This window comes from Sminthopsis crassicaudata, chromosome 1, assembly GCF_048593235.1.
Source record: "Sminthopsis crassicaudata isolate SCR6 chromosome 1, ASM4859323v1, whole genome shotgun sequence".
In the NCBI taxonomy this organism is placed as follows: Eukaryota; Metazoa; Chordata; class Mammalia; order Dasyuromorphia; family Dasyuridae; genus Sminthopsis; species Sminthopsis crassicaudata.
Window position 1 is genome coordinate 9,134,382 of NC_133617.1, and position 23,619 is coordinate 9,158,000.

Sequence of the window (23,619 nt, forward strand, 5' to 3'; positions counted from 1 at the left end):
CTCCGGGAGGGAGGGGGTCCCCTCTCCTGCCCCTCCTCCACCTCCGGCAGCCCCTCCTTCAGCACTTACCCAAGCACCCGACACAAAGTCTGTACCACAGCGGGAGCCTGGCGGGGGGCCTCCTCCCCCCTCCCGGGCCCAGCCGGCCCCGGGCGCTCACCGGACGCAGAGGAGTGGGGGCGGGCGGGCGGCCGAGCCCCCCAACTTCAGGGACGGGGAGCCCGCGCCCCCGACACTCAATGACATTTGTACGACCTAGTATTGTATCCAACCTTAGTGTTGTATCGGGACATTTTCTGTATTTTAAACGAGAAGACAGAACACTAGTTTCATATTTAAGATTTTACGGGTGGGGGTGGGGGGCGGTCACTTTTCTGTTTGTTTTGTAACTTCATGTCATGCGTGTGAGAGCGAGTGCGAGCGCGAGTGCGCCTGCGAGTGCGTGTGGACGTGATGAGCCTCATGGGGACCGGGGGTGAGAGCAGGGGGAGGGGGCGGGGCGGGGGCCGCGGGGCACCCCGGCCTCGCCCGCTCCCCAAGGTCTTCGGAGAAACAGGAAGTGGGAGTGCAGATGGCGGGCTCTGGGGGGGGAGAAGCTCACACCCAAAATCACAAAGCTATTTTGTAAACCAAAGCACATGTAGATGAGTCCGGAACCTCGCGGGGCTCCCGAGAACCCTAATATATTGATCTCATTGTTTACATAAACTTTTACAGTTTCAGACCTCAGCAGAAGGAAGGACCAGTCCCAATGCATCCCAGTTCGTCCACTCCCGGCCCCGGGGATTTGCCTTACGCTCCCAGCAGCCACCGGGAGCCTCGCCCGCCGGGCCGGCTCGGGACCTCCCCGGGGGGCCCCGGCACCAAAGAGCCCCGACCGAGCCCCGCCGCGGGATCCCCGGTTTGGGCTCGGCGCAGAGGGGGGGCCGCCAGCAGGTGGGGGGGCTGCGGCGGGGCGGCGGTCCCCCCCGGCCAAAGAGTGGAGCTTGTGCAGGCGGCCTGGCCCTTCTCCAAGATGGTGCAGACACTCTTTGACAGTGTTCCTTTTGTATCAATCTGTACGTGCAGTGATGAATGTATTTATTTCTCAGCCTCGGGCACGCCACTGGCCCCGCTGCCCGCCTTGCGCCCGCCGGCCAGATCGCAAACAAAGACCACCAAGGCCGCACTCGAGAGCAGAACTTGGGCGCGGCCTCGCGCCCCTCACCGTGGGAGCCCAGGCCGGCTCCACAGCGTTTGCTCCTTTGGTGCGAGAGCGCGGCTGGCAGGAGGGAGCCAGGCCCGGCGTTTCCTTCCGTCCGTCACACACATCCACACACATCCACACGCGCGCGCGCTGGGCGCGGGCTGTGTCAGCAATAAGGTTCCTGAGCAGTGCCCCTCCGGGCGGCCAAAGACAGGGCAGTGGAGGGGCGCTCTTTGCCCCTCAAGCCCGGGGGTCTCCAGCTTCCCCAAATCATGTGCTGAGGGCAGGAATTTTGAGGCTGAACCTGGCTCCTGATCCCGGGGGGCGGGGGCCAACCCGGGCCGAGCCTCGAGCCCACATTCCGCAGAGGGGGGCGGGGGAGATCGGGAATGGCAGCAGCCCCCCTCGGGCCCCCTCCCCGGGCCCTTCCCGGCCAGTGGGGCACGGCGGGCTTTCCTCCCCACCCGCTCGTGCCCCCACTTTCCAGCAGGAGCCCCCCCTTCTCCCAGCCTCACTATTTATTGCTGTAATTTATTGACCTCAGAAATGCTGCATCAGGACCTCGGGGCAGGAGGATTCTCCAGGGCTCTCCCCAGGGGGCCAGGTGCTGAGGGGAACCTCCGACGTCCGTCCCTGCCCGCCCTTGTCGGGGCCCTCGGGGCCCCGGCCTGGGTGCCGACCCATTTTGCAAATACCTCGTCTGGGGGGTGGGGGGTGGGGGGGTTCTAGCTGTTATTTAAGTAAAACTGGAAGAGGGGTCTCACTTCCCGGGAGGGAGCAGTGGGCTCCCAGGACTGCACTCCCTGCCCGCCACGCTCGGCCCGTCTCCCTCCAGGTTTAGAAATTCAGGTCGGGGCCACAGGCCGTGGCCCCCGAGCATCAGAAGAGAAACTCGAGCGTCTGATCTCCACTCAGAAGCGTGCAGTCTTAATGTACAGTGACGAGAAACTGCTATTTTATGACCTTTTCATTAAAAGCTTGGTTCAAAATGGTCCGTGTCCTTCACTGCCCCTTCCGGGGCTCGCGCTCCACCAGGGTTCTACCCCTCCCTGCCAGAGGGAGGCCGTCCCAGCCTCCCCCCAGCTGGCCTCCATTCCCCTCACACCATCCAAGTCCTTTCTCCAGATGTGACCCCCTCAGGCCAGGAGGAGGGAGAACCCATCCCTTTGTGCTACCCTTGGGAGAGGGGATCAATGCAGCTGTGCGCAAGGGGAGCCAGCCCTCCACGCACGGGCCAGGATGGGGCCCGAGATGCCCTGCTGCGTGTCCCCTCGGGGACCGGGGCCTCTGTAGAGGAGCCCACATGGGGCAGGATGGGGCCCGAGATGCCCTGCTGCGTGTCCCCTCGGGGACCGGGGCCTCTGTAGAGGAGTCCACATGGGGCAGGATGGGGCCTCTGAGACGGCCCTACTGCGTGTCCCCTCGGGGACCGGGCCTCTGTAAAGGAGTGTCCTACATGCGGCAGGATGGGGCCGAGATGCCCTGCTGCGTGTCCCCTCGGGGACCGGGCCTCTGTAGAGGAGTGTCCTACATGGGCCAGGATGGGGCCCGAGATGCCCTGCTGCGTGTCGCCTCGGGGACGGGGCCTCTGTAGAGGAGCCCACATGCGGCAGGATGGGGTTTCCTTTGCCCTCATTCCAGGGCCCTGCGGTAGTCTGACTCTGCCCTGCCCCGAGATTCCCAGTGGGAAGGGGGCCCCGGCCCAGCCGTTCATGGACAACCTGGGGGAGGCGGAGGCCCCCCGGAGAGCGGCCGGGAAGGTCCCAACAGCCGTCCCAGGGGAGGGGCACATTCTGGTCCCGGGAACAGCTGGAGCCGCGTGGGGGAGGCGAGGAGGGGGGCGGTAACTGGCCCAAGCCACACTCATGTGGGAGAGCGGGGAGGCTGAAGACCCTGAGATCCTGGCTACTGGAGGCGGAAGCCCCCCAGCTTTTAGGTACTTGTGGGGCTCTCCCGACAAAACCTCAACTTGTCCTTTTCAAGGTCCGCTCGACGCTTGGGCTGTGCCCTTGGGGGCCCTTCCCCGCTGACTGGACCCCCACGTCTTCCCCAGTCTCCCGCGCCCCCTCTGACGGCGTCTGGGAATCCTGCGGCGGCTCCCGGGCCTTCCTGCTGGGCCGCCAGCCCGGGGAGGATCTCCTTCGTCCCGACGTCGCCCCCTGCTGGTTTGCGTCCATCGTCGCTCCCCCCCCCCCCCCCCACGCCCCAAGTTACTAGTTGGCAGATGGGGAAGATTCCCGAGCAAGTGCTGCGGCGGGATCCTCCCGTTTTGAAATACCCAGGAGCTCTTGGGCAAGTCCCGGCCTCTCCGGCCTCTCCGGGCCCCTCGGGACCCGGCGGCCGCTTCCGACGGTCTCGGCAGGCGGGGAGGACGCTGCGGAATGGAAGCCGCGAGGGCAGCGGCTGGCCGCGCTCCTGTCTCCTCCCTCCCGGCTCTGCCGAAGCGGCAGCCGGGGTGGGGGAGGGGAGGGTTCGCGCGGAGGGCCGGTGTAGAGCCGGAGAAGGCCGCGGGAGCGGGGGAGGGGCCGCGAGGGAGCCCGAGGTTGGGTCCGAGGGAGAGGAGTCCCCGGGAAAAAGGGAATGCTGCCTGAGCTGCCGCCTCCGGCCGGGAGGGGGCGCTCGGAGACCCAGGCCGCTCCTCAGGCGCCACTGCGTGCGGAGCCCGGGCCATTGTGATGCCCGGTGACCGTCAGGGCGGGCCCGGCGGGGGTCGCCCGGGCCAGGCAGGGCCGGGGCAGCAGGAGGGGGCTCTGGCCCGGCGGAGCCATGGCGGAGGCCGAGGAGATCCTGCTGCAGCTGCAGAAGGACAACAGGGACGGGCGGCTGCGGAAGCAGGAGCTGGAGGAGCTCATGAGGATCCTGGAGACGGAGAGCGACAGCCTCGTTCTGACCCTGAGGAGCCTCAGGGAGCGCGAGCGCAGGTGGGCCCCTTCCCGGGGGGAGGGCGGCCTTGAGAGCCTGCGGTTCTGGGGCAGGGAGTGGCCGCGGGGAAACCAATGAGCCCCGGGGAAACAAGCGAGCTCTGGGGAAACAACCCGAGGGGAAACTGAGCCCCGGGGAAACTGAGTCCCGGGGAAACTGAGTCCTGGGGAAACTGAGCCCCGGGGAAACTGAGTCCTGGGGAAACTAAGTCCTGGGGAAACTGAGTCCTGGGGAAACTAAGTCCTGGGGAAACTGAGTCCTGGGGAAACTGAGTCCTGGGGAAACTGAGCCGGAGGGGAAACTGAGTCCTGGGGAAACTGAGTCCTGGGGAAACTGAGTCCCGGGGAAACTGAGCCGGAGGGGAAACTGAGTCCTGGGGAAACTGAGTCCTGGGGAAACTGAGTCCTGGGGAAACTGAGCCGGAGGGGAAACTGAGTCCTGGGGAAACTAAGTCCTAGGGAAACTGAGCCGGAGGGGAAACTGAGTCCTGGGGAAACTGAGTCCTGGGGAAACTGAGCCGGAGGGGAAACTGAGTCCTGGGGAAACTAAGTCCTGGGGAAACTGAGTCCTGGGGAAACAGTCCTGGGGAAACAACCGAGCCCCAGGGAAACTGAGCCCCGGGGAAACTAAGTCCTGGGGAAACTGAGTCCTCGGGAAACTGAGTCCTGGGGAAACTAAGTCCTGGGGAAACTGAGTCCCGGGGAAACTGAGTCCTGGGGAAACTGAGCCGGAGGGGAAACTGAGTCCTGGGGAAACTGAGTCCTGGGGAAACTGAGCCGAGGGGAAACTGAACCGGAGGGGAAACTGAGTCCTGGGGAAACAACCGAGCCCCGGGGAAACAACCGAGCCCTGGGGAAACTAAGTCCTGGGGAAACTGAGTCCTGGGGAAACTGAGTCCCGGGGAAACTGAGTCCTGGGGAAACTGAGCCGAGGGGAAACTGAACCGGAGGGGAAACTGAGTCCTGGGGAAACTGAGTCCCGGGGAAACTGAGTCCTGGGGAAACTGAACCGGAGGGGAAACTGAGTCCCGGGGAAACTGAGTCCTGGGGAAACTGAACCGGAGGGGAAACTGAGTCCTGGGGAAACAACCGAGCCCCGGGGAAACAACCGAGCCCTGGGGAAACTAAGTCCTGGGGAAACTGAGTCCTGGGGAAACAACCGAGCTCTGGGGAAACAGCCCCGGGGAAACTGAGTCCTGGGGAAACTGAACCGGAGGGGAAACTGAGTCCTGGGGAAACAACCGAGCCCCGGGGAAACTGAGTCCTGGGGAAACTGAGTCCTGGGGAAACAACCAAGCCCTGGGGAAACTAAGTCCTGGGGAAACTGAGTCCTGGGGAAACAACCGAACCCCAGGGAAACTGAGCCCCGGGGAAACTAAGTCCTGGGGAAACTGAGTCCTGGGGAAACAACCGAACCCCAGGGAAACTGAGCCCCGGGGAAACTAAGTCCTGGGGAAACTGAGTCCTGGGGAAACAGTCCTGGGGAAACAACCGAGCCCCGGGGAAACTGAGCCCCGGGGAAACTGAGTCCTGGGGAAACTGAACCGGAGGGGAAACTGAGTCCTGGGGAAACAACCGAGCCCCGGGGAAACTGAGTCCTGGGGAAACTGAGTCCTGGGGAAACAACCGAGCCCTGGGGAAACTAAGTCCTGGGGAAACTGAGTCCTGGGGAAACTGAGTCCTGGGGAAACAACCGAGCCCCGGGGAAACTGAGTCCTGGGGAAACTGAGTCCTGGGGAAACTGAGTCCTGGGGAAACAACCGAGCCCTGGGGAAACTAAGTCCTGGGGAAACTGAGTCCTGGGGAAACAACCGAGCCCCGGGGAAACTGAGTCCTGGGGAAACTGAGTCCTGGGGAAACTGAGTCCTGGGGAAACAACCGAGCCCCGGGGAAACTGAGTCCTGGGGAAACTGAGTCCTGGGGAAACAACCGAGCCCCGGGGAAACAACCGAGCCCCGGGGAAACTGAGTCCCGGGGAAACTGAGTCCTGGGGAAACAACCGAGCCCCGGGGAAACTGAGTCCTGGGGAAACTGAGTCCTGGGGAAACAACCGAGCCCCGGGGAAACTGAGTCCTGGGGAAACAACCGAGCCCCAGGGAAACTGAGCCCCGGGGAAACTAAGTCCTGGGGAAACTGAGCCCCGGGAAAACAACCGAGCCCCGGGGCTGCCGCTGCTTTGTAAAACTTGGGGGCTTACCTCAGGTGCCCGGAGCCCCAGAAGCTCTGAAGCCCGGGGAAGAGGGGGTCAAGGTGCGGGAGAGAGGCTCCGAGAGGGGATTGAACTGAGCCTTTATTAAGCGCTTGCTGCGTGCTTGGCCCTGGGGAGGTGAAGAAGAGAGGGGCCGGTCCTCCCTCCCTCGGCCTAGGTGACGCACTGGGGCTGCGCTCGCCCGCGGGAAACTGGAGGAGGAAGCAGAAATATAGGAAGGTCACTTTAAGAAACCCGCCTTTGTCAAGCGCCTACTGAATACCGGGCGCTAGTGCCAGGGCTCCCAGAAGAGACAAGCCCGCGGGGGGCAGGGGGGGGGCAGAGCCAGCCAGGCAGCGCTGGGGAGCAGGAGGGTTTTAGCAGTTTGGGGAGATCAGCGTGGGGGGAGGGGCGCAGGGTTCGGCGCTGTGCATTTGGGCCCCGAGGTCACGCTTTGGGGGGAGGTCACCGGCTCCCGGAGGGGGGAGCCTCGAGGCGTGGCCCGGGGCCCCGCTGCCGAGCTGGCGCTGGCAGAAGCCGGAGCTCCCGGGCTGGGGGCGGGGTCCGGGGGGCGGGGCTGGGAGGATGACAACCTTCCGAGCCAGAGAACCGGGGCCCTAAAGGGCCGTCTGAGGTCCTCGGGAGCGGGGGGGTTGGGGGGGGCCGAGCCCATGGGGCGGCCGTGGAGACAGGACGAGGGGCCCTCCACACCGGGACAGACTGACTGACGCCCAGGGAGGAGGGTCCGGGAAAAGGGATCCGTGAGACCGGGCAGGCGGGCGGGGGCACGGAGCCGAAGGGGGAGGCCGGGAGAAGGCTGGACAGCGTCTCTGGCGGGTGGCGATCCCTTCTTGGGGCCGGGCGGAGCCCCCCCTCCCCCGCCAGCGCTGGGCCCTCCGGCCCCTCCCGTCAGCGCGGTGCCTTAATGGCCCCCGGCTCTTCCTCCAGGACTGGCTTTCTTTCTCAGTGGGAATTGTGCCTCCCATCCCCCCACCAGAGCCGGAGGAAGTTTCACTTTTTGGGGGGAGGTAACTGGGGCTAAGAGACTTGCCCGGGGTCTCACAGCCAGGACGTGTCAAGTGTCTGAGGCAGGATTTGAGCTCGGGCCTCCTGACTGTCCCCTGCGCCACCCGCTGCCCCCGGGGCGGTATGGCGGAGGCCGGAGCGGGGCCGCGGGGCCCGGGATCCGCCGGCCCCTCCGCGCCCGCACGTTCCCGTCCCGGGTTCTAGCCCGCTCAGCCCTGGCGGGCCCCTGTCCTCCCCTCCCCCTTGGGGTCACGGCGCTGGCGAGCCTGTGGGGCAGAGCAGCGCCCCCCCGCGGCGGCCGGCTCCCGTGGGCTCCGGCCTGGGTCCGCGCGGGGCTGGTCCCTCGGGCCCGCCTCGAGAGGCCGCGCTCACCGCCGCCCATGCGCTCCTCGCCTTTGGAGCGCGCGGGCAGGGGAAGGGGGGCGACCTCCCGACCCCGGAACCCCGCGCCTTCCGCCCGGGACGCCCCCCCCCCCCCCGTCTGGTCTCTAATGTCGCCGCAGCGGGAGCCCCCGCCCCCGGGGACAAGGGGCGCCACCCAAAGCGCGGCTGCGCCCCCTCCCCCAGCCCGGGAGCCGGCGCCGCGGGGACGGGGAGCCCCGGCTCTTCCGGGCCCTCACGGGCCTTGTCCCGCAGCCTCCAGCGGAGGCTGAACCAGGCCGCCGGGGCCCTCCGCGGGGAGGCGGAGGAGGTGGTCAAGAGCCGGGCGGCGCACACCCTGGAGCTCATCGCCGACGCCGCGGAGCAGAAGCTGATCTTGGTGAGGGGGGGCCGGGACGGGGGGCGCGGGGGGGCAGTGGAGGGGGCCGGGACTTGAATCCGGACCGAGGCCCTTTCTTGACCTTTGCCCCGCCTCCTCTGCAGGAGAGGAACAACCAGCTACTTCAAGAAGAATGGGAAGAACTTTCCAGCCAGGTACGGAGGGGGGGAGGGGGCGCAGGGAGGCAGCTGGGGGGGCCCTCGCGGGCGGGGCGGCTCCCTCCTCCCGGAGCCTGGGGCGCAGCGCGGCGGGAAGGGGCAGGGGCTGCACCGAGGGACTTCTGGGGGCCCTTCCGCCCCTCTCTGCCTCGGTTTCCCCCGCTGTAAATGGACGAGGCTACGACCTGAAGTGCCCGCCGGTGCCCAGTGCCCCCCCCAGAACGATGGGAGAGCGCTCGGGCGGCCCGCCTCCCCGCCCCCCCCCACCCCGCTTGTCTCCCCTCCCCCAGCTTTTCTACTACGGCGGGGAGCAGCAGTGCCAGCGCAGGCAGCATCGGCGGCTGCAGGCGGAGCTGCTGGGCCTCCAGGTGCGGGGCCAGGGGGGAGGGGGCGCGCCGGGCGGGGCGGGGCCGGGCCGGGCCGGGGGTGACCGGGCCCTCCTCCTGTGCGCAGAAACAGCTCGAGCTAATGGAGTCAAGGTCCGCCCTGCAGGCCGAGGGGATCCAGAAGGTGAGGGGGCGCGGGCGCGGGCTCGGGGCCGCGGGTCTGGGGGGAGGGGCGCCCCAGCTCAGCCCCCTCCTCCCCTACTCCACAGGGCCTCTTGCAGAAGGAGGAGGCGTGGTCCAGCTTCCAGGAGCAGAGTGGGGTGCTCCAGGTGCGAGAATTCCCTCCTCCGTGCTCCCCAGCCTCCGTGCTCCCCAGCCTCCAGCTCCCCAGCCTCCGTGCTCCCCAGCCTCCCGCTCCCCAGCCCCCAGCCCCCCAGCTGCCCAGCCTCCAGCCCCCCGAGCTCCCCAGCCTCCGTGCTCCCCACCCTCCCGCTCAGCAGCCTCCGTGCTCCCCGGCCTCCAGTCCCCCCCCAGCTCCCCAGCCTCCCGAGCTTCCCACCCTTCAGCTCCCCAGCCTCCGTGCTCCCCAGCCTCCAGCTCCCCAGCCTCCATGTTCCCTAGCCTCCGTGCTCCCCAGCCTCCAGCCCCCCCCCAGCTCCCCAGCCTCCGTGCTCCCCAGAGCCCTCGTGCTCCTCAACCTCCGAGCTCCCCAGCTCCACTCACAGCTCGGGAAGCCCTTGTCCACAGTCTCGCCCCTCCCCCGCAGGAGCTCCAGACCAAGGTGATGGAGGTGGCTTCCGTGCTGGACACACCTCGAGAAGGGATGGAGCTGTAAGTCCCGCGCTTGGAGGGGGCGTGGCCGGGGCTGAGGGGGCGGGGCCGCGGCCCGGGCTTCTCACCCCTGCCCTGTTCTCTGCAGGAAGGCCGGCCAGGTCTCCCCCACGGCCAAAACCCCCGGCTCCCTCATGGAGGAGGTGGCCGAAGCCAACTGTGTGAGAGGGGAGGGAGGGAGGCTGGGGGGGCGAGGGTGTGGAGGCCAGAGGCTGGTGGGGGACGGGGGAGGCTGGGGGCCTCCCCTGCCTTAGAGAGGACCGAAGGGGCAGGGTCCCGGCCCCAGCTCGGACGCCCCTCTCAATGCCCGCTCCCCTTCCTTTGGCAGGAAAACAGGCTGAGCAGCCCCGGGAATTTCTCCGGGCTCAGGTGAGGTGGGCTGGGCGCGGGGCGGCTGGGACACCCCTCCTCCCCCTGCCCCCCCCCCCCGTGCTTCTGGGGGAACCCTCCCTGAGCCGGCCGCCCCCCCTGTGCCCGCAGGCTGCTGGCCGTCACCGGCCTCCGGCTGCTGCTCCCGCTGTGGTTCCTGAGCCTGCCCCTGTTCTACCTGAACCTGATTAACCCCAACGCCATCCGGGAGGCCCTGCCGCGCCTCTGCTCCCAGGGCACCTTCCGCCGCCTGCGCTACACCCTGTCGCCCCTGCTCGAGCTGCAGACCAACAACCTGCTGCCCACCTAGGCCGGCCACGGGCTCGGCTCCTCCCCGGCCCGCCCATTCCAGCTCAGGCCCGGCCTTAATCCCCCCGTGAGCCACCCTCTCCCCTCCCCGCCCCCCCCCCAGCCTCCCCGCCTCCGCCAGTCCTCACACCCCCGTCTCCCTCTCCCGGCTCGGCAGGGACAGGGTGAAATCGCCCCCGGCCCCCAGGGGTTGTGTATGTCCCTGGATTGATCATGGATTAATGGATCTGGGCTCAGACTGGAGGTGTGTGCGTGCCTACGTGTGCGCGTGTGTCCCTGCCACGGAGCCCAGCCACCGGTGCCCCTGGGGCGGGCCGGGCTCCGCGGCGCAGGGTGTACCTGTTCTTGTGCAGGGGCGGGCGCAGGGCCCCTCAGCTGGCCGTGCCCGGCGGTGGCCAGACGTCAGCCGCAGGTTTCTGAGGATGGGGCCAAGGAGCCCCCGGGGAGCCAAGTCTGGGGTCTCCTGTGATGCAGAACCGAGACGCGGGAGTAGGCGGTGCTGGCCTCGATCCCTGGTCTCGGGATCTCGGGGCACCAGGCTCAGCCACGGGAGGGGGACCGGAGGCCCGGCTAACGCGCTCCCTCATCATGGGGGTGTCAGTGCCGGCCCCATTGGGCATCCCCGAGAACCTCGCACTTCCCTGGAGCACCCGACCTGCAGCGTCCGCCGCCGACACAAAACAGAGGGCCGGCTTTTTGGTGGGAGGGGAGATGGGGATCGGAGCTGAAGCACAGTGGAAGAGGCAGCGGGGAAGGGACAGCACTGGACTCCCTGCAGTCACGGAAACATGAGATGGAGTGTCCTCTGCGAGGAGCAGGGAAGCGCATTTGGCTCCCCGCCTCCATTATTTATGCAATTAGCAAGCATTAAAAATAAGTATTAAATAAACCAAAAAACTCACATATGTAAGTGAAGCAAAAAAATTCTCACGCTGGCCCCGGAAAAATAGCCAACATGTACGGGTGCTTTGAGGTCTGGGTGAGAAATGGATGGGAATTTTCTAAAGTTTCCATAGTTATGAAAATTAAATTGGAAAAATAAAATTTAAATCACTGGAAATGCGCGAGGACATCAAAGAATGGTGGAGGGGTTCGATTTGAACAGGAGCCCTCTGGACGTGGCCAGCTCCAGTGATCTTCCCCACCAGGATGTAAGAATATAAGCTCCTGAGGGTCAGGGACTGGCTATGTACTGAAGAGATTCACACTCTGCAATATCCAATTAATGGAGAGTCAGGGGAGGGACTTGTGCTCCAAGATAGGACATACAATCTTCCCTTGGTGTTTTCAGAAGTGTGCCGGGAGCACCCATTCTTGCAAGAATGTAAAATCTTTCCCGCAGCCATCAGGGAGTCAGGAGTTCCTGGTGAGACAGTTTTCTTTTAGAAGAGGGCTCGTCCGGGATCCAGACATCATGAGTTGGGGGCAGCCCATGTTGATTTCAACATTCTCCTGGATCAGCTCCTGTGTCCCCCACTCAAGACTGTTGATGAATGAAGGGTAGAGATTCACACTCTAACTTCTGTAACTAACTCACTTTAATGGGGAATCAGAGGAGGGACTTGCACTTCAGGAGAAGAAATAAAATACTTTGTGTTTTCCAAATTGTGTCCACTAACCCATGCACCCATTCTTGCAAGTGTGTAAAATAACTTTCCCCGCATTCATCAGTGGAGTTCTTGATAAAATATTTTCTTAGTTTGCAAAGCACATTATACATTAGGCAAGACTCATTCTGCACAACTCTACCCGAGCCTGCCCAGTCCATCCCGTCAGCAGGTGGGTCACTGCTTGGATCAGAGTTGTTTTTTTTTTTTTTTTTTAATTTTGTAATTATAAAATTTTTTGACAGTACATATGCATGAGTAATTTTTTTAAATAACATTATCCCTTGTATTCGTTTTTCCAAATTATCCCCCCCTCCCTCCACTCCCTCCCCCTGATGACAGGCAATCCCATACATTTTCCATGTGTTACAGTATAACCTAGATACAATATATGTGTGTAAATCCCATTTTCTTGTTGCACATTAAGTATTAGATTCCGAAGGTATAAGTAACCTGGGTAGATAGACCGTAGTGCTAACACTTTACATTCACTTCCCAGTGTTCCTTCTCTGGGTGTAGCTGTTTCTGTCCATCATTGATCAACTGGAAGTGAGTTGGATCTTCTCTATGTTGAAGATTTCCACTTCCATCAGAATACATCCTCATACAGTATTGTTGTTGAAGTGTACAGTGATCTTCTGGTTCTGCTCATTTCCCTCAGCATCAGTTGATGTAAGTCTCTCCAGGCCTCTCTATATTCCTCCTGTTGGTCATTTCTTATAGAACAATAATATTCCATAACCTTCATATACCATAATTTACCCAACCATTCTCCAACTGATGGACATCCATTCATCTTCCAGTTTCTGGCCACTATGAAAAGGGCTGCCACAAACATTTTGGCACATACAGGTCCCTTTCCCTTCTTTAGTATTTCCTTGGGGTATAAGCCCAGTAGTAGTATGGCTGGATCAAAGGGTATGCACATTTTGATAACTTTTTGGGCATAGTTCCAAATTGCTCTCCAGAATGGTTGGATTCTTTCACAACTCCACCAACAATGCATCAGTGTCCCAGTTTTCCCACATCCCCTCCAACATTCATCATTATCTTTTCCTGTCATCTTGGCCAATCTGACAGGTGTGTAATGATACCTCAGAGTTGTCTCAATTTGCATTTCTCTGTGGATCAGAGTTCTTAAGGCTTTCAATGGGATTTTTCCTTCACGCCATTGTTATTATTTTATACATGCTTGAATTCCTTACTCTGACCACTTCTCCTCCCTCTCATTAAGAAGAGGTTGATGGGGGAGGGTAGTTCTTAGGTTTGATGCAATCTACTGCTTTCCTATTCTCTTCCATTATGCAAAGCCCAATTTATTTATTTATTTATTTTTTTAAAAATACCTCTTCACATCTGACCATTGTTAGAATTTGTTTTGCTCAGGAAGAATCTCTCTCTCAATCTACACCCCCACCACAATTTCTTCTCCCCTATCCTTTCCTGCTGTGCTTCTAACTGTGCATGTTCTCTCTGCTGACCAGTTCAAATGCAAGTGAGGTTCATGTGTCACTCCCCCACTGCATCTCCTCTTTATAGATATCTACTTGTGCTCCTTTATTACGTAAGTTCTCACTTTTCTTTCCCAGCTCTACCCCCACAGGAACTATTTCTTTTCCCATTCCATTTCTTCTAAGATAATCAAAACTCTCTGCTCTTCTGTCTTATCTGACTTCTGTGACTTGTAATGATATGGCATTTAGAGGGGAAAATGCTTTAATTTCCCACTGTAGAAGAACCCTTTGATGGATCACTTGTGTTTACCTTTGTTTCTTCTGACACCTGGGCTGGTACTTCCAAGGGTTCTATAAAGCTGTGTCCTTTCCATCAGGAATGCTTGGAAGTTCTCAATTTCACTTCCTCCCTATGGCATTTTATTTAGTTTTTCTGGGTTATTTTTAGCTGAGTTCACATCCTTTTCCTTCTAGAATATCGTATTCCAAGTTCTTGGCTCATTAATAGTGATGGCTGCTAAATCATGTGTCTTCTTGACTGTGCTTTCCTACTCCTTGAATTCTTCCTTGTTTCAGGCAATTTTTTCTTCAACCTAGAGCCTTGAGATTTTGGCTGTATTATTTGAAGTTTTTATTTGCTTTCAGTAGATATTTCTACTGTATCTTTTGGCTCTAAGAGATCTGGGTAATTTGGGTTTTTTTGAAGCATGATGTCTTTTTGGGGGGAGGGGGAAGGCCTTTTCAGATAGTCTAATGAATCTTCAATGCTCTCTTCTTGATCTGTATTCTCAATCACTTGTCTTTGGTGAGAAATGCCTTTTTTTTTTTTTTCATGTCCTATTTCCCCATCATTTGACTTTATTAATCTCACACAGTCGTTATTTTGTTTGTTCTTTATAATCTTCAATTTGTTGCTTGTTTTGCATCTTTTCTGCCAAGCTGTCAATTCTTCCAGTCCTTTCTTCAATTCTTTTCCTATTTTTTTCTCTAATTGGTCCCATTTAACTTATTCAGAAAATTAATTTTAAACTCTTAAAAAAAAAATCCTGAACTCTCACTTCAGCCCTTCCAGAAATTCTAGTTGAATTTGGGCCCAAAGTGAGCTTTCCTTCAATAGTTTACATGTTTTGTTGATAGTGACTTCTCTTTTTGCTTGATGTCTTGTGCTTTCCTGTCACCACCCTGATCGGATTCTTTTTTGGGTGGGAGGAGGGCCAGTAGTCCGGTTTCAGCCACAGCCGATGTTTGCTACCCTTAAACACAGCCTAGGAGCCGAGTCAGATTCTTGCCTGGGAAGGCCCCCTCTGGCTCGGGGCTCTTTGTCCTCCCTGGATCTGTGGCCCCTCCTTGGGTGAGAGGCACAAGGTGAGGGCCACTCTAGGACTTCTTTTGTGTGGGCGTGCAGAACGTGGCCTGGGCAGATCCAAAGGTGAAGGGGTGGATCTCTGCAAGCAGGACAGCTGCTGGTTTTCCCCTCTGGTGTAGGTGGTCACTCCCGTCACACACCTGCCTTCACACCAAGCTGAAAGATGAGGCAGGAAATCCCCCCTCCCCCCAACAGCTATTCCATAGTCCAAGTGTGTGGTGATGGGGGGGGTCTGCACCAGGATGGAGGATGGTGTCAGAGGAGAGGAGGAGGTCACATAGGGAGGAAACATTGTAAAGGTAAAATGAACAAGAGAAACTGCCCATGTAGAACCTACAGGCCTTGGTATGAGCTTGGATGTGTGTGAGAGAGAAAAGACAGAGACAGAAGCAGAAGGAGAGACAGACCAGAGAGGAATCCAGAACGTCTCCTGGCTTGGGAGCCTTGACAGTAACAGGAAGTTAGAAAAAGAGAAAATGGCGTCTCTGAACAGGATTTGGACTTTTATTAATGGGAAAGTTGGCCAAGGGACCATGTAATCATTGCTTGAGGAGCCATCTGGTAGAAGAAATGGTGACCCCAGGGCCAGTGACATTTCATTGCTTGTTTGATGTGCTCGGAACTGACGCCGAGTGACGGGAGCGGAACCAGGAGATCCCTGTGCAGGGCAACGAGATTACGTGACGTAGTTGTACAATATAACAAAAACTGCACGCAGGGCAGCCAGGGGGCGCAGTGGAGAGAGCACCAGCCCTGAAGTCAGGAGGACTGAGTTCCAATCTGGCCTCAGACACTGAACACTTCCTGGCTGTGTGACCCTGGCCAGGTCACTTAACCCCAATTTTCTCAGAAAAAAAAAAAAAAAGAGCCTATATTTAGCCTCTGTCAGATTGCCCGCCATCTTGGGAAGGAGAGAAGTCGGGAACACAGAGCCTTACAAAGCCGAGTGCTGCACACGATCGCTTCACAGATTTGGTAAAAAAATACTGTTGAAAATTAAAGATGGCATGTGAAAGAACCCATTTCTCATGTGTCTGCTGTGTACCAGGCTAAGTACTGGACTTGGGGGGGGATGGGAAGGGGACAGACAGTGGGAAGACACAAACAAGCTGCCTTCTGGGTAAATGGGAAATGACCGAGGGGAAGCGTGATGGTTCCTGCAGAGGTTTCCACAGAAGCCGGGTTTTTGACAGGCCCATAGTCAGAGGGGAGGGGGAAGCCTTCCAGGGATGACGGGCCAAGTGGAGAGGAGGGAGCCCTTGCTCGTGGGCCAGCCAGAAGCCAGTGTCAGCAGAAGGGGCGGGGGGGGGAGGGGGGAGGAGGAAGGGCCTTATGAAGGGTTCTGAAGGCCTTGTGGCATTTGCTCCCAGAGGCGAGAGGGAGCCACAGTGACACATGGAGATTTCAGAGCTTCTCCGTGGAGGCCATTTCTGGCCCCGGCAGTGGGACGGGAATTCATCTTCCTGGGCTCGTGGGCCCACCTCGGCCTCCGCCGGGGTCCCAGGAGCGGCCGCCAGAGAAACCGCAGGCTCACACAAAGCCGGTGCTATTTTGGTCCTTTTATTCTTTCGGGTAGATTAAATAAATCTTTCATAGAGTGATTTTTATTTTACACACAGAAGGAAAAATACATTCTCCTTGTACCTATGACATAAAGGAACGTGGCGGCAGGGCCCATGCATGGCACCGGGCTGCCCCGGGATGATTATCTTCCACCTCTGAGGATCCCCACAGGATCGCCCCGGGTCCCACCCCGACCCCATCCCGGGACGCTCCGTGACTCCATCCCCCACAGATCCACCCACGTGGGGGCATTTGTGACCCCTCAGGGAGCCCGGCCCAAAAGGACTCATCTACTGATTGCGCTAAGGTGGAGGAGCTGGTGAGCTGCAGGGAGCTCTGGGGCGCGCCCCCCCGCACGCACCCGCGCACACACAAGCATGCACACCCCCGCGGCCCGCCCCCCCACAGACCAGAGCCGGAGCCGGGTACGATTGCATAGTGCATGAGACAAGACTGGAAGCAGCATTGTTGCCCCGGAAACCCCCTGCCCGCGGGGGGCCTCAATACGGGATGTCGTTCTGATAGTACTGGATCATGTCGTAGGTCCGGCTCCTGCGGGCAAGGGAGGGAGGGGGTTAGACTCAGCCGGGAAGCCTCAGGGACCCCGAGGTCAGTGCAGTCACAGGCTGTCAGAGGAGGGAGGAGAGGAGGGAGGGAGGAGGAAGGAGCAGGGGAGGGAGGGAGGAGGAAGGGAGGAGGGGAGGGAGGAGGAAGGAGCAGGGGAGGGAGGAGGAAGGAGCAGGGGAGGGAGGGAGGGCTCCACCAGGCAGGGGCCAACAGGGTGGTGGCCATCCGCCCGAAGTTTCACCAGGCCCTGAACGCCAGGCCAGGCCCTTTAACTTAATTTGGTGGCTATCAGAGAGCCAGGGGCAACTCGAGATTCCTGCCTATGGGGAGAGGATGAAGGAGGGAGCTGTGGACACAGGAAGAGGAGCAGAGAGGTTAGCTTGAGCCTCCTGGCTACTGAAGGCCGGAGACAGCAGGGGGAGGGTGGCGCCTGGGGTGGACATGCTGGCCAACCTCCTGCACTATCACCGCTGGATGACCTCTTGCCCTCTCACCGCTGGACAACCTCTTGCCCTCTCACCGCTGGATGACCTCTTGCCCTATCACCACTGGATGACCTCTTGCACTATCACTACTGAATGACCTCTTGCCCTCTCACCGCTGGATGACCTCTTGCCCTCTCACCGCTGGATGACCTCTTGCCCTCTCACCGCTGGACAACCTCCTGCACTATCACCGCTGGACGACCTCCTGCCCTATCACCGCTGGATGACCTCTTGCTCTATCACCGCTGGACGACCTCCTGCACTATCACCGCTGGACGACCTCCTGCCCTATCACCGCTGGATGACCTCTCGCCCTATCACCGCTGGATGACCTGCCCTCTCACCACTGGATGACCTCTTGCCCTATCACTGCTGGATGACCTCTCGCCCTGTCACCGCTGGACAACCTCCTGCACTATCACCGCTGGACGACCTCCTGCCCTATCACCGCTGGATGACCTCTTGCTCTATCACCGCTGGACGACCTCCTGCACTATCACCGCTGGATGACCTCCTGCCCTATCACCGCTGGATGACCTCTTGCTCTATCACCGCTGGACGACCTCCTGCACTATCACCGCTGGATGACCTCTCGCCCTATCACCGCTGGATGACCTGCCCTCTCACCACTGGATGACCTCTTGCCCTATCACTGCTGGATGACCTCTCGCCCTGTCACCGCTGGATGACCTCTTGCCCTATCACCGCTGGATGACCTCTCGCCCTATCACCGCTGGATGACCTCTTGCCCTATCACCGCTGGATGACCTCTTGCCCTATCACCGCTGGATGACCTCTCGCCCTGTCAGTGCTGGATGACCTCCTGCCCTATCACCGCTGGACGACCTCCCTGTCTCCCATCTCTGTGCTTGTCCCGGGCCCCCTCCCTAGGACGCGCTTCTCCTCCTCCTCCACATCCCAGGGCCCCTCTCTTGCTTGCAGGAATGGTTCAGGCGTCGAGCTGGCTCCGTAGGAGCGTCTGCAGGGGGTTCGGGCCCCGTGGGCCGGGCCGAGTCTGAGGGAGTGGGTGCAGGTGCTGAGCGCCGAGGGGAGGGTGCAGGACGGGCCTCCGTGGCCGGAGAGGGGCCTGAGGTCAGGCAGTGTGACCCGCAGCCCGAGTCCTAAGGAGCAGGGCCGGGCCCGGCGCCGGAGCGCTCCGGGGTCCCAAGGCTAAGCTGCCGAGCTGCGCCCGGGCAGACGCTCACCCTCAGAGCACGCGACGGGGCTCTCAGGCCTCCAAGTGCCCAGAATTCGGTCGGGCAGCATTAAGGGTGTGCAGGGCAACAGGCTGAACATCGGGGGGGGGGTGTGAGGAAACGCCCCCACGCGGCCCTCCCTCGGACATCTCAGAGCCCCCCGTGGGAGCCACCTTCCCCAGGCTCGGGCACGCCGCCCAATGCCAGGGAGCCCGGCCCTTGCTTTTTCTGTGCGGCTGCTCCAGGCCCAGCTGAGAACAGCTCCAGACTCTCCTTCCCCATCCCTTCTTCTCCCTCCTGACCGCAGGCAGCCTTCTGGAAGGCACCGGAGGGGCGCGAGCACCAGCAGAGGCCTCGGGGCCGGAGGTGGGACCGGGCGTCCCGGGGACGGCCCGGGCTCTCTGGGCCCACACCACGGGGGGGGCAGAAGGACCGAGATGTCAGGGCTGGGGAGGGCGCCCCCCTGTGCCAAGTGCAGGACGCAGATGGACGGGCCTGAGCGGGGGGAGGGGGTAAAGGGGAGGGGGAGGGGGACTGACCTGTTGCTGAGGAAGCAGTTCTGAATGACCTTCAGGATGAAGTTGGCCGCCTCCCGTTCAGTCATGTTCGGGCTGAACCTGTGCCTTTGAGGGAGACAGAAGGAGATGTTGCCCCAAGAAGCCCCCGGGGCAGCGGCCGCCCTCTGGGGAGTCGTGGGCTGGGCTGCCAGCGCGGGGTGGCGTCTGATGGGGAGGGGGATTCTGGGGAAGATCAGGGGGATGATCCTGACAAGGGGTTCTCCACAAAGGGACACTTGGGCCAGGCCCGCCCCCGGCTCTGCCCCGGCCCTGCCCGCAGCCTGAGGGGCCAGAGCCCGGCTCGACCTTCCCGCGGTCACCGCCCCGAACGTCCTGCCGCCGGAGGCCACGCCAAAGCCCGACTGGAAGTCTCCCCTGAGAACTCCCGGGCCCCCAAAGGCGGGAGAGATGACCCCCCACCAGGTGCTGCTACAGAGGGATAAGGGCCTCCCCGGAGGAAGCCACAGCAAACAGCCTGACGGGGGAGGGGCCGACGCCTTGCCAGGACTCACTTCAGCAGCTTGATTGTCTGTCCTCGGAAGCAGGGCAGCCCGGTGTCCAGCATCAGGGTGACCAAGGAGACCACGGCGTCCATGTAGGGCCTGAGGGCAGAGCAGGGGGTCTGGCAGGGGCCAACTAAAACCTTCCCCCTCCCTGCTGGGAGGGCCCGGGGTTGCCATGTGACCATGGGCTGCCCTGGTGCCCTCGGGATGGGGGGGGGGGGGGAACAGGCCCAGCATCCCTCACCTGACCGCCAGGTAGCCCCGGACACACATCTCCATGAACCACTTGAACGGCGTGGCCTCCATCTTCCCGCCCATGATCATCACCATCTCGTCCGTCAGCTTGATGTCCGGCTCCCAGCCCAGGTTGCCCCCGGGGGAGCTCTCGAACATGAAGCCAAAGTCTGCGGGGCCGAGAGGGGAGCCCCCGGTGAGGAGGTCAGAGCCAAGGACCGCGGGAGCCGGCGTTCCCCCAGGGGCCTCCCCTCCAGGCGGGCAGTGGCCGGGAGCAGGTCTCAGACACGCCCCAGTGGGTGAGCCCGGACTGCCTCGGTTTCTCCCACTATAAAATGGGCTTAAGACAAGTACCGCCTCCCAGGGTGGCACAATGGGGGCGGTCACACAACAAGTGAGGGATGCCTCGCCTCAAGCAAGGACTTGTGTCCACAGCCACTCCTGTGAGGGCATTATCGTGCCCATTTTACAGAGGAGGACGCTGAGGGCCGTGGTCAGACCCCAAGAACTCGCCAGCCCCCTCCCCTCCCAGGGGCTCCCGCTGACCGATGTGGATGATGTGGCCCTTCTTGTCCAGCATGATGTTGCCATTGTGCCGGTCTTTGATCTGCAGCAGGAACAGGAGGAGGCTGTAGGCGGCCATGCTGCGGATGAAGTTGTAGCGAGCCTGCATGGGAAGAGGGTATGTGGTCACGGGGAGTGGCCCCCAGGCCCTCCCAGAATCCCCTGCAGCAGTGGCCGTCACCGGACCGGGGGGTCTTCTTCCGGCTCCCTTCGGCACCCACCCCGAGCCTGGAGCCCAGAGGCTGGGCCCTCTGCCTACAGGTGGAGCCGGGACCCTTGGTGCTGCACCCAGAAGCCCCCTTGCCACTGCCCAGAGCCGCTTATTCCGCTGCTCCCTGACTGGGGCGCTCGGGCCGGCCTCGCTTTCTCACAATCACACATAAGGCTGCCAGAAGAACCCTGAACAGCGAGGTGTACAGTGGATCCAAAAGATCCGAGTTCAAATCGGGGCCCATCAAATGTTCTGTTCTTTATGTCTGTAAGAGGGAACCACCACAGCACCTTTCTCCTCGGCCTGGGGGGAGGGGGAAGAAGAGCTGGTGCACACAGTAGGTCCCTCCCGGGTCACCGCCTCGTGGTGGGGGAGGTCCTTGTGTGAAAGGTGAGCCAGGCCACGCAGGGCGGCCCCAGAGGGACAAGCCGCGGTGCGGAGCTCAGACCCAAAGGGATCTGCTGGAGAAGGAGATGGCAGATCCCTCCCAGACCCTGGCGGGCACACCTGGGCAGTGCCCCAATGACAAGAGGGGAGGGGAGGAGCCGGGGCAGTACGAGAATGCCCGGGGGCCCACACATCTGGGGGAGGCTCCGGAGAGCAGCGTGGTGCAGGAAGCCGGAACGAACGATCCATGAGCCAAGGTAAGCCGGGTGGTCCGGCAGGAGGGGAAACAGACACCCTGGGGCTTGGGCAACTTCAGTGGATGGGAACGAGTGAACCTGACTCGGGATCGCTGCCCGGGCTACTGTGGGCAAGATGAAGTGGCACAGCGCGCAAGGACGTAGGAGGGCGAGAAAAGCAGGAGCGCGGCCCAATCTCCCAACGCCAGGATGAGATCTGGTCACATCCAAGGCAGAGCCCCGAGTGCCGCGGGGACGCCGCTCTGTGCTCCGGCCGCTGAGGGCCAAGAGGCCGGAGTTGCTCAACTCTATGAAAAGCCAGAAATCCCGGCCCCCCAAAGCTCCCATGCACCTAAGTGCTAAAGCAGGGCATCCAAAGGGAGCGGGGCCACCGGGCAAGCTGGGCCTTGGGGTACACACGGAAGCCGTTCTGTGCAGATAACCTGCCGGAGCCACAGACCCGAGCTGCCAGGGATCTGCCTTGCCCTCTCCAGCAGAGCTCCTCGGGTCTGAGCTCTCCTTGCCCACCCCTTTCACTGAGCTACCCTCGCCCTCCGCCGCCACAAAGCGGTGACCCAGGAGGGACCTAAGTGCCCTGAGCAGCTGGCAGCTCCTCTCCCTCCCCCCAGTCCGAGGAGGAAAGGGCTGCCGTGATTCCCATTTTATAGACCAAGTCTGGGGCAACTACCCGTGGGCACCCCAGACGGCGGACCGCCCTTCCGCACTTTGCCGCCAGCCTGGAGACGCTCTCGCCCTTTAAGGCCAGAGCTGGAGCTTCTTATTGCAAAGTTCAGACCAAAAGCGAAGTTGGGAAAACCACCCGATTGTCGGAGTGTCACCTAAATGACCCTCCTCGTGAACACGAAGGGGCGAGATCTGGGCGACCGAGGGCCCGGACAGCTCCTGACCGAGGGTCACAACACGGAACGGGACGCAGCGGCGAAACATCCCGAAGAAACACGGAAGCCAAAGGGCTTCTGATGAGGAAAGAAGGTAAGGGAAAGGAAGAGGGACGGCCGGTCCCAGGCACAATTCCACAGGGAAGCAAGGGGGGGAGCAAAGAGAAAATGGGGAGGAGAAGAGACAAAAATGGCGGGGACTCCGCCCGGGCAGCAGAGACCGGCCGAGCTGCCAGGATACGCAAGAGAACGCTCTCCCGTCCCCGGATACGGCACAACGGGGTGATCACGGAGGCCGAGCCAGAATCCCCGACATCAAGGGGCCTTCGGGAGCCTGCCGACAAGCAGCTGGAACGCCCGCTGAGCTACGGATGAGTATGCAACCTCTGTGATAATGTGTAGTTATGAGATGTGTCATCTTGCATAATGTTACTGATACATGGTAATAGAGAATATTTATGGGTCATAATTACGTATCCTGCATATTATATATAAATTATATGACATCATAATTGTCCATATAAATAAACAGATAACGAAATAAAGAGTGATATGGAAACCTAGAGACAGTGAGTTTTTGAAGCACGCCGCAGGGGCCACCGCACTAGGAAACAGCTGTTTATGGCCCAGCACTGGGGAAGGGGACGGTCACGGACACGCAATCACTGAACTGAGCGAGCTCATACTTTGGCTTCGGCGCCTGAGGATGGCCGCAGGAGCGGCCTGGCTTCCAAAGCTGCCTCCGGATCGCGGAGTTCCAGGAGGACACGCGCTGCTGCTTCGCGGGCTCCACTAAAGCCGCCGACCGCCGAGTCCTCGGAGCCGGGGGGACCAGAGCATCTTACGTGGCTCCCGAGGAAAGCGCATGTGGCCCAAGAAGCCGCAGTTGGAACGGAACGTGTGAACGGTTTAGGACGGAAAAGGAGTAAAGCGCGGCCGTACGTTCTCGCCTTATTGAACTCGTACTCAAGCAGACCAAGCAAAATGCCAGAACGAGTGAGTGAAAGGCCAGAAACAAGGTCGCCGGGAGACATCTGGGCCAGCGCGGATGGGGGCGGAGAGTGAAGGGGGGGGAAGAGGAGGCCGTAAGGGCTGGAAGCTAAGACTGTGGCACTCGCTCCCGCCGCTTCCTGGGAAACAGGGGAGAAGAGAGAGGCAGGATCAGCCTGCACGTCCTTGGGCTCACGGACACCACAGAGCGCGCGCTGCCCTGAGGCGCGACGGCCTCGGCTCCCTGCAAGGAAAGCTAGGGCCCACCGCGTCAGCGCGCTGAAAAGCAGAGCCGGCCGCCGCCAGGGTCCGGGCGGCTCAGGCTTCTCCCGCGGCGAGGTACCAGCGTGCTGCGCGCCACAAGACCGACGCTTTCCGATCAGCTGCTGGGGAAGAATCGTGTGAGGGCCAATCGCTCAAGATTTACGGGAGTTGATTCGGACCATTCACCGGAAGGTCAAATACTGAAGCTGGAAAACTTTGGCCATGTGGAGAAGAGGCGACTCACTGGAAAAGCCCCAATGATGGGAGAGATGGAAGGCCAAAGGAGAAGGGGCAGGCGGGGGAGAGGGAGGACAGGGGAGCGGCGGCGGACACGAGCTCGGACGGACGGGCCTGGGGGTCCCAGCCAAAGCCTGAACCACTTCCACCAGACTGAGGTCGCCTCCCAGGGACCCTGGAGGAAGCCGGAGCAGCCGGCGAGAAGGGGAGCGCGAGGCAGCCCTA

General features: G+C 61.0%; 2 protein-coding genes across 4 annotated transcripts in view; one reads left to right on the top strand and one right to left on the bottom strand.

Moving 5' to 3' along the window:
- The first annotated feature begins 3,855 nt into the window (after positions 1-3,855).
- On the top strand, positions 3,856-10,312 carry LOC141557147 (transmembrane protein 191-like). 2 transcript variants are annotated; one of them, XM_074292383.1, is made up of 10 exons: positions 3,856-4,107; positions 7,958-8,081; positions 8,186-8,236; positions 8,530-8,607; positions 8,693-8,749; positions 8,835-8,894; positions 9,332-9,396; positions 9,485-9,557; positions 9,725-9,765; positions 9,877-10,312. In XM_074292383.1, the coding sequence occupies exons 1-10, from the start codon at positions 3,953-3,955 to the stop codon at positions 10,073-10,075; spliced, it is 903 nt and encodes a 300-aa protein (XP_074148484.1). In that variant the 5' UTR covers positions 3,856-3,952; the 3' UTR covers positions 10,076-10,312. The 2 variants fall into 2 exon arrangements, with proteins under 2 accessions (XP_074148484.1, XP_074148495.1); XM_074292394.1 differs by lacking the exon at positions 8,530-8,607.
- A 5,729-nt stretch (positions 10,313-16,041) lies between these two features.
- The window catches only part of PI4KA (phosphatidylinositol 4-kinase alpha), a 78,405-nt gene continuing 70,827 nt past the window's right edge, over positions 16,042-23,619 (bottom strand). For both annotated transcript variants that reach the window (XM_074292287.1, XM_074292281.1), the window contains exons 51-55: positions 20,153-20,273; positions 19,617-19,776; positions 19,382-19,471; positions 18,852-18,935; positions 16,042-16,616 (exon numbers count right to left, since the gene is read on the bottom strand). In XM_074292287.1, the coding sequence (XP_074148388.1) occupies positions 16,565-16,616; positions 18,852-18,935; positions 19,382-19,471; positions 19,617-19,776; positions 20,153-20,273 (507 nt within the window). In that variant the 3' untranslated portion in view covers positions 16,042-16,564. The remainder of the gene's footprint in view (positions 16,617-18,851; positions 18,936-19,381; positions 19,472-19,616; positions 19,777-20,152; positions 20,274-23,619) is intronic.